The sequence below is a fragment of the Macrobrachium nipponense genome, chromosome 38 (assembly GCF_015104395.2).
Source record: "Macrobrachium nipponense isolate FS-2020 chromosome 38, ASM1510439v2, whole genome shotgun sequence".
In the NCBI taxonomy this organism is placed as follows: Eukaryota; Metazoa; Arthropoda; class Malacostraca; order Decapoda; family Palaemonidae; genus Macrobrachium; species Macrobrachium nipponense.
Genome location: NC_061098.1, coordinates 7,795,340 through 7,805,700, shown reverse-complemented (window position 1 = coordinate 7,805,700; position 10,361 = coordinate 7,795,340). Strand labels below are relative to the sequence as shown.

The 10,361-nt window shown below is 37.4% G+C and overlaps 1 protein-coding gene across 1 annotated transcript in view; it reads left to right on the top strand.

Moving 5' to 3' along the window:
• LOC135209596 (cadherin-87A-like) overlaps positions 1-10,361 on the top strand; it is a 112,796-nt gene that overhangs the window by 65,580 nt on the left and 36,855 nt on the right. Inside the window, 4 exon segments of the mRNA XM_064242283.1 lie at positions 4,239-4,447; positions 7,234-7,362; positions 8,015-8,140; positions 9,182-9,316. Coding sequence (XP_064098353.1) covers positions 4,239-4,447; positions 7,234-7,362; positions 8,015-8,140; positions 9,182-9,316 — 599 coding nt within the window.

Genomic DNA, 10,361 nt, shown 5'->3' with positions numbered 1-10,361 from the left:
CTGGTTACTACACTTACCATTCATTTATTGTTACCTCACAAAAGCCAGACACCTGAACCCTCATCACAGGTATTAAACGACTGAATGCTCTAAAGGCAACAGTGATCCCTTAACAACTTACCAGTATTGCAGAAAAAACGACTAATTTCATCAAAACAGGTGTGAGGTAGTATTGTAAGTAATTAAATTAATCAAAGGGCATCACTCCATCAATAACTTTAAAAGTCTAAGTATTTCCCTGATTTCAGAAGTCTAAGTAGTTCCCTGGTTCTAAGTCACTTCAAGTTAATTGAAGGAAAACAGATCAATTACCACTCTATGTTTCTACCTAACATCAATATAATCATAATTAAATGCAAATATACTGGTTAGAAATGAAAACACTTATAAGAATTTTAAATACAAAAATTTATTATTAAATTCAAAATTTATAAGTGAAATTCACAATATCAGGGAAAATTACTGTTTCTTGGAAACAAAGTAAAGTTTAATTAATTCTTGAATCAATTAAGTAAAATTAAATCAAAATTAATTTATCACAAAATTCAAGAAAATTAATTCAATCAAAATTCGAAAGTGTTAGGCAATAATTGAAATTTGAAAATTAATTCACAAGTGCTAAACAATAATAAAACTTGAAAAGAATTCTAAGTAAATGCAAATTAATTCACAAGTGTTAGATTTAATTAAATGTGCAACGATTAATTAATGAAAATAATTAAGTTAATTAAATTGTGAATGCAAATGAAAATACAGAAAAATGTGGAAAATGTCAAAATTTCAAAAAGTATTAATCACATAGAATATAAAATAAAAAGGCACACTTCAATAAGAAAATGGACAAATGCACAAAACATAAAAATCACTTCAAATGAGTAAACACAAACCACAAAAATTTGCAATGTGTAAAAGTGTAAATCTTTTCACTCAAAACATTGTAACTATTAGTTATCAGTTTTTACCAAACCTTTGTAACCATCAGTTATTAGTTTTTACCTAACCATTGTTCCTATCAGTTATTAGTTGCAACTAATAAAAATATAACACACTTTATCTTTTTGGTATACCATTGCTGCAGCTTGTTTCACACTTTCACAAAACCAGGCGCCGTTACAAAACAATGTTCATTCAGATTCCACAAAAACCACTAAATAACACTAAATAAACTCTAAGAAATATCAAATCTGAAATTTACAAATTACGAGAGACCATTCAATAAGTACAAAATCGTTACGTTACTTTAAAATCAAAAGTGCTATGCGATGGAGAGAGAGGGAGAGAGAGAGAGAGAGAGAGATGTGATCGCTTTGAGAATCTACACCCGAATGAAAAACTTCTCCCTTACGGAAGCTGGACAGGGGAGATGACACAAAACGTTTTGGGCAATAATTCTTTCTAGAAGCTTCGAAATATTATGCAACTTTACAAAGAAATGTGAAATGTGCACATGGCTTCAAACAAAGATGAACGCATATCAAACGAGTCTGATAAAAAAAAGACACGTACTCGACTCGATCGATCGAAGCAGAAGTCCCTTATCATATGTGATGACAGAATCCCAAAACACAACGAAGACTCGAGCTCTCTTATCAAACGTGTTGACAGATTAGGAAAGCAAACGGAGATCTCGGAGTTCCTCTAATCTCAAGGAGATGAAAAGTTACTGAAACAATTCTATGCAAAATCTGAACACACATTTAAAACATCCTATCTCTAAGCTATCTAGAAATCTGAAAAAATGTTGCAAAATCTTATACACAATACTTTATACAGTCAAAGAGGGGAAATATGCATTTTGACAGTAGCAATATATAATGATATATATATATATATATATATATATATATATATATATATATATATATATATATATATCTATATATATATATATATATATATATATATATATATATATATATATATATATATATATATATATATATATATATATATACATATATATATATATATATATATATAATATAATATATATATATATATATATATATATGATTATAATCACTTTAGCACGTGATTCATTTATCACACATATCCACAGGTGAAAAATAAGAGACAGGGTGTAGGTCCTGACCGGTTTCGCTTTATTTTCAAGCCATTGACAAAGGGCTGATACATAGTATTAGAATTCACGAGTATATATACTACAAAGACAGTACTGACGAACATACACACAACAGTTTGAGACTGCAGATCCACCCACAGGCAGGTGTCAAGGTAGGAGTGGCTTTCAAAAATCATTAGGCTAAAATTTACAATAAATTCTCAAGGGATACTACCGCTTAGGGTACAAGTCCACACCTGACAGGTGTCAGGGAGGCGGGATTGAACATCTCATTACCACTACTGCCCCCTTTACTGTGTTTACAAATGTAATAATCCTATTTTTCATATATCTCTACAGCCAACCTTAAAATTTAAACAGTTTACAAATTTCTTTTGATATTAAAGGATCAAGTTATACATTCCTTGACTGATGTTCATATTATTGTTGTAACTTTCTTTCCATATATAAATTACTAAGTAATTTATATATGGAATTTTTCGAAAAGAAAATTTTAAACAATATAATTCCACGCAATGTACCTTGGTTTAGATATGTTGACGACATAATTTGTGTATGGCCAGGGAACGAAGATGTGAATAACTTTTTTGCCAGGTTAAATCAATTAGTACCATCAATTAAATTTACTATGGAAATAGAAAAAGATGAATGCCTACCCTTTTTGGATGTCCTCATACGGAGAAATAGTAGTGGGTTTAAGTATAGTGTTTACAGAAAACCTACTAATATTTCTTCCTATGTACATTTCTATTCTGGACAAAACAATAAGGTTAAAAGATCAGTGTTTGCATCCATGTTTTTAAGAGCACTACGGGTATGTAGCCCAGAATATATAGATGAGGAGATAGATAAGATTCGGAATACAGGCAAGAAACTGAAATATCCAGATAATGTATTAAACAATGCATTAAAAGCGGCAAAAAAGACCATGTATCAAAATCAAAAAGAACCTTACAACAACAAAAATTTGCTTGTACTACCTTATAATAGTAATATGAAAGATATCCCACATCTCCTGAAGAATTTTGGTGTTAATGTAGTTTTTAAAAACAATAAAACAATGAAACAGGTACTTATTAAGAACTCCCCCGACAATGCTAAAGGATGTGTATATAAAATCCCGTGTAAGTCTTGTGACAACTTTTACATTGGTCAAACGGGGAAAGCACTGGAAAAAAGAATAGAACAACATAAACAATGTGTGAGATATGCACAGGGAAATAGTGGTATATTTGTACATGTTAGTGAGAACAATCAAGCTATTAACTGGGAAGGGGCAAAAAAGCGGTGGTGGGTTCTAATAATGCATTGGAAAGGAATATCATTGAATCTAGTTTTATAAAAGAAAGTTACAACAATAATATGAACATCAGTCAAGGAATGTATAAACTTGATCCTTTAATATCAAAAGAAATTTGTAAACTGTTTAAATTTTAAGGTTGGCTGTAGAGATATATGAAAAATAGGATTATTATATTTGTAAACACAGTAAAGGGGGCAGTAGTGGTAATGAGATGTTCAACCCCGCCTCCCTGACACCTGTCAGGTGTGGACTTGTACCCTAAGCGGTAGTATCCCTTGAGAATTTATTGTAAATTTTAGCCTAATGATTTTTGAAAGCCACTCCTACCTTGACACCTGCCTGTGGGTGGATCTGCAGTCTCAAACTGTTGTGTGTATGTTCGTCAGTACTGTCTTTGTAGTATATATACTCGTGAATTCTAATACTATGTATCAGTCCTTTGTCAATGGCTTGAAAATAAAGCCGAAACCGGTCAGGACCTACACCCTGTCTCTTATTTTTCACCTGTGGATATGTGATATATATATAAATATATACATATATATATGTATATTATATATATAATATATATATATATATATATGATATTATAATATATATATATATAAATATATTGACTGGTATAAAATGTTATGTCACAACAGAATTCCACCTCATAAAAGGAGCCCATAAAAACGCCAAAATATATAGAAAGTAAGTATAGTATAGAGAGAGACAGAGCAGTCTCTGAAATGTATACTTACTTTCTATATATTTTGGTGTTTTCATGGGTTCCTTTTATTTGATATTTTATATAAAATATAACGAACTCAGTTATAATAGTGTTCTCTCTCTCTCTCCCTCTCTTGACAGGCGTCAGGGCAAATCTGCCTCCGTCCTTCACGGCGGACATGAACCTCCACGTCGTCAGCGAGGACACGCCCATAGGGGCGGCCGTGTACACGCTGAAGGCGAGCGATCCCGAAGGGGGACCGGTGTCCTACGGCCTCTCGGGCTCCGACAGACTAAGGGTCGACTCCCGGACGGGCGTGGTGACTGTGCAGAGGCCCTTGGATAGAGAGGTAAAGGAGGAAAGAGGATATAGTAGGATTCCTGAGGAAAGGAGGGTATGTGTAGGACCTGAGGTAAAAGAGGGATATGAGTGTAGGTATTCCTGGAGGTAGGAGATATATGTAGGATTCCTGAGGTAGGAGGGATATAGTGTATGGATTCCTGATGGGTATAGAGGGATATATGTGAGGATTCCTGAGGTAGGAAGGAAGTGGGATGAGGGTAGAGGATGTAGTGTGGATTCCTGAGGTAAAGAGATATAGTGTAGATGCATGAGGTAGGGAAGAGGGACATAGTGTAGGATTCCTGAGAGGTAGGGTTATTCCGTGTGGATTCCTGAGGTAAAGGAGAGATATAGTAGGATTTCCTGAGGTAAAGGAGGGATATAGTTGTAGGATTCGGTAGGAAAAGGGAGGGATAGTGTTAGGATTCCTGAGGTAAAGGAGTGATATAGTGTAGGATTCCTGAGTTAAAGGAAGGATATAGTGTAGGATTCCTGAGATAAAGGAGGGATATAGTGTAGGATTCCTGAGGTAAAGGTGAGATATAGTGTAGGATTCCTGGGGTAAAGGTGAGATATAGTGTAGGATTCCTGAGGTAAAGGTGAGATAAAGTGTAGGATTCCTGAGGTAAAGGAGAGATATAGTGTAGGATTCCTGAGGTAAAGGAGAGATATAGTGTAGGATTTCTGAGGTAAAGGTGAGATATAGTGTAGGATTCCTGAGGTAAAGGTGAGATATAGTGTAGGATTCCTGAGGTAAAGGAGGGATAGAGTGTAGGATTCCTGAGGTAAAGTAGGGATATAGTGTATTCCTGAGGTAAAGGAGGGATAGAGTGTAGGATTCCTGAGGGAAAGGAGGGATAGAGTGTAGGATTCCTGAGGTAAAGGAGGGATATAGTGTAGGATTCCTGAGGTAAAGGAGGGATATAGTGTAGGATTCCTGAGGTAAAGGAGGGATATAGTGTAGGATTCCTGAGGTAAATGAGGGATAGAGTGTAGGATTCCTGAGGTAAAGGAGGGATAGAGTGTAGGATTCCTGAGGTAAAGGAGGGATATAGTGTAGGATTCCTGAGGTAAAGGAGGGATATAGTGTAGGATTCCTGAGGTAAAGGAGAGATGGTGTAGGATTCCTGAGGTAAAGGCGAGATGGTGCAGGATCCCTGAGGTAAAGGAGGGATATAGGGTAGGATTCCCGAGGTAAAGTAGGGATATAGTGTAGTATTCCTGAGGTAAAGGAGGGATAAAGTGTAGTATTCCTGAGGTAAAGGAGGGATAAAGTGTAGTATTCCTGAGGTAAAAGAGAGATATAGGGTAGGATTCCTGAGGTAAAGGAGAGATATAGTGTAGGATTACTGAAGGAAAGGAGGGATAGCATGAAGGATTCATGAGGGAAATGAGGGATAGAGTGTAGGATTCCTGAGGGAAATGAGGGATATAGTGTAGGATTCCTGAGGTAAAGGAGAGATATAGTATAGGATTCCTGAGGGAAAGGAGGGATAGAGTGTAGGATTCCTGAGGTAAAGGAGAGATATAGTGTAGGATTCCTGAGGGAAAGGAGGGATATAGTGTATGATTCCTAAGGTAAAGGAGAGATAGAGTGTAGGATTCCTGAGGGAAAGGAGGGATAGAGTGTAGGATTCCTGAGGGAAAGGAGAGATAGAGTGTAGGATTCCTGAGGGAAAGGAGGGATATAGTGTAGGATTCCTGAGCTAAAGGAGGGATAGCATGTAGGATTCCTGAGGTAAAGGACGGATATAGTGCAGGATGCCTGAGGTAAAGGAGGGATATAGTGCAGGGTTCCTGAGGTAAAGGAGGGATATAGTGTAGGATTCCTGAGGTAAAGGAGAGATATAGTGTAGGTGAGGTAAAGGGGGGATATAGTGCAGGATTCCTGAGGTAAAGGAGTCATATAGTGTAGGATTCCTGAGGTAAAGGGAAGCGATAGTGTAGGATTCCTGAGGTAAAGGGAAGAGATAGTGTAGGAGTAGTGAGGTAAAGGAGTGATATAGTGCAGGATGGATTCCTGAGGTAAAGGAGAGATATGGTCTAGGATTCCTGAGGTAAAGGGAAGAGATAGTGTAAGATTCTTGAGGTAAAGGGAAGAGATAGTGTAGGATTCCTGAGGTAAAGGGAAGAGATAGTGTAGGATTCATGAGGTAAAGGGAAGCGATAGTGTAGGATTCCTGAGGTAAAGGGAAGAGATAGTGTAGGATTCCTGAGGTAAAGGGAAGAGATAGTGTAGGATTCCTGAGGTAAAGGGAAGAGATAGTGTAGGATTCCTGAGGTAAAGGAGAGATAAAGTGTAGGATTCCTGAGGTAGGGGGAAGAGATATGGTGTAGGATTCCTCGAAGGTTTTTTTTTTATTGGCTAATTCTTATGCACTATTTTTATAACGCCTTTTTTTATTCATTAGTTTTATTACATGGTTCTTTTTCCCTTGTCCTTTTATCATTATTGAAAAGTGTTCGTTTAAATTCCATCATTTTTATAAGATATTTATCAGGGATTTTTTACTTCTCAGCTATGTGAGATATATTGGGCAGTGTTGTACTATGTATCTTGGATCCTAAGAAGAGAGAGAGAGAGAGAGAGAGAGAGAGAGAGAGAGAGAGAGAGAGAGAGAGAGAGAGAGAGTCTTGATTTTGTGCTTCCTAAAGTCCCGTCAGAATATTTCACATTGTCATCAAAAGCATAAAAATAGATTTTGAAATATAAGAGAGAGAGAGAGAGAGAGAGAGAGAGAGAGAGAGAGAGAGAGAGAGAGAGAGATTCTAATTATGTCTTCCGCTTTCCAGAAAAACGACACACTCAGACTCGTGGTGACCGTCGAGGACGAGGTGCCCGGAGGGAATAACAACGTGGTTCGAGTGCCCATTTCCCTGATCGTTTTGGACACCAACGATAACCCTCCCGTCTTCCTCCAGGTGAGATACATATGTGTATATATATATATATATATATATATAATATATATATATATATATTTATGTTAATGTTTATAGATAGATCTATGTTGGCCGAGTCGGTAGCTTCATTGGAGTCCCGATTTCTCATCTGCGCGCTGGTTCGAATCCGCAAAGGACGAAATCATATTACCAACTAAAAAAATTCTCCTTCGGTCAACATATGTGAAAATATGTGAATTACAAGGTAGAGCTTTAAATATATATATATATATATATATATATATATATATATATATATATATATATATATTTATATAATTCGTCATGTTCCATGTTTTCGTGATTCAGTCATTTATTTATATGTATATGAATATATATTGATATAATTATATATATACTGTACATGTATATACAATATATTTGTATGTGTATATATATATATATTTGCTGTATACAGTGTATAATATATACATATATATCTGTATGTATAGTGAGTATGCATGTATACATTGTGGAAGTGACTTTGGTTTCATAATCGTGCATTGGGACCAATACCTTCTATTTACTCTATGTAAAAATGTATGATTTCGATAATGATGATGTATACATAATCACGCATACATTACTCAACTTCGTATCTGACCCCTTTTCCCCTTATCCCTCTCCCCAGACGCCGTACGAAGCCATAGTCAACGAGGACGCCCCCGTCGGCAGCACCGTTCTGCCTGGCATAAGGCTCACGGACGACGATCAGGTCGGCGAGGCCATCAAGGTGGAGTGCCATCCTATCACCCAGGTCAGTGTGGGTGCCAAGGGTTAATTGGAGTTACAAGGATTAGGATGTCTTGAAGACTTGTTAGTCCAACCTAAGAGGAGACATCGTGTTGCTCACTTATCTCTATAGGAGCAGATTTTACTGTGCATTCACAGTGTCCTTCTAATGATTTTGTCTAGCTTTATTTTAAACTCTTCCACACTGTTGCTGTTTACAACCTCTGGTGGCAGTTAATTCCATGTGTCACATATCTTATATGTAAAGAAGTTCCCACAATGGGATGTGTTGTATCACTTCAGTTCTAGTTTGACTGTAGATTAAAATATTAATTTGGGGTATTTTTTGTAGGTGGTTTGGTCATGTGGAGAGAATAAGGGATATCTTTTCATTTAGAGTATTTTTTAGATGGTTTTTGTAGATGGTTTCTTAATTGTGGTGAGAACAGAGGATATAATGCATTTAGAGTATTTTTTGTAGATGGTTTGGTCATTTGGAGAGAACGGGGGATGTTATCTTTTTAATTAGAATGTTTTTGTAGATTGTTTCTACATGTGGAGTGTTTTTCTAGATGGTTTCTTAATTGTGGAGAGAACAGGGGATATCATCTCTTCATGTAGAGAATTTTTGTAGATGGTTTTATCACGTGGAGAGAATAAGGGATAGCTTCTCTGCATTTAGAGTATTTTTTGTAGACGGTTTGGTCATTCGGAGTATTTTTGTAGATGGTTTCTTCATGTGGAGAGAACGGGGAATATCATCTCTTCATTTATTTATTTTTGTAGATGGTTTTGTCATTTAGAGCATTTTTGTAGATGGTTTCTTCCTTCACGTGGAGAGAACAGGAGATATCATCTCTTCATTTAGAGCATTTTTGTAGATGGTTTGGTCATTTAGAGCATTTCTGTAGAAGCGACGACTGTGAGGTACCCTGCAATTATTTATATCCACGTCTATCCTTATCATCATTCACATTCACGCTTAGTCATCTCTGCCTACAGTGATTCATCTCTAAGTTATTTATATCCACGTTTATTCATCTCCTCATTGATCTGTCACCCACAGGGAGGCGACGACTGCGAGGTGTTCTCCATCGTGGCTTCGAGGGCGACGTCTCGGGAGTACTCGGGAAGCCTAGTGTTGAACAGACCTCTGCAGTATTCCACCCACAGCCTCTACCAGCTCAAGCTGGTGGCTACAGTGAGTTTGTTTTGTTTGTATGGTGCTTTTACGTTGCATGGAACCAGTGGTTATTCAGCAACGGGACCAACGGCTTAACGTGACTTCCGAACCACGTCGAGAGTGAACTTCTATCACCAGAAATACACATCTCTCACTCCTCAATGGAATGGCCGAGAATCGAACCCGCGACCACCGAGGTGGAACGCGAAGACCATATCAACCACGCCACTGAGGGCTTGCGACGTGTCGTGGGGGAGTGTGGTTACTTATAGTGCTACTGTTTCTAGTGATTGTAGTAGTATTTGATATATATATTTACACTTATGTTTTGTTTCTTCGTCAGTATAATAATAATAAAATGAATAATAATAATAATAATAATAATAATAATATACTTAGGAAGCAGACCCTCTCTCAAGCATACTTTATTAAAAGTAATGGCTACTTCAGCAGCGTTACACTTGTAGAGATTCTTCTCTATTTTTGCGAATAGCGGCTTTTTCCGTGCTACTTAAACAGGCTAGTAGAGCGCCTATAGAGGTCATGGTAAAATACAGGGTCAAAATAGGTGTATATATTTGAATTTTACAGATAAACTATGATACCATAGTCATCAAAGTCATTAACGATTTTCTCTCTCTCTCTCTCTCTCTCTCTTTCTTAAAGCGAGCTTTCGTCTGGAGCTGCCAGAACTCCTCGGGCTTCGAAGCTGAGGGTGGACTGATCTTGGTGCGGTGTCCGTCCTCCTTATATCTGTGGCTGACAGCAGGGGGTCTGCCCCATGCTTGTCTCCTATTGGCTGGTGGCGGTGAGTCTTGTTTTCATGGCTGCCTGAGCCAGGTCTCAAGCCACTTTCTTCGGGCCGATGGTTGCGTTGCAGCATATCCTGCAGCCGCCTGGACCTCCTAAGCGGCGCTGTAACATTGATGGGCGTTGCGCTACGCTGTGGGACGTCACGGCTACTTTGATTTCCATCGGCTGCAGGAGTACCTCGTTCGGGGGCGTTGTCATCCATAGAGTTGTCATGATCGGTGGTGTCATTGTTGGTGGCAGGTCTTCTCAT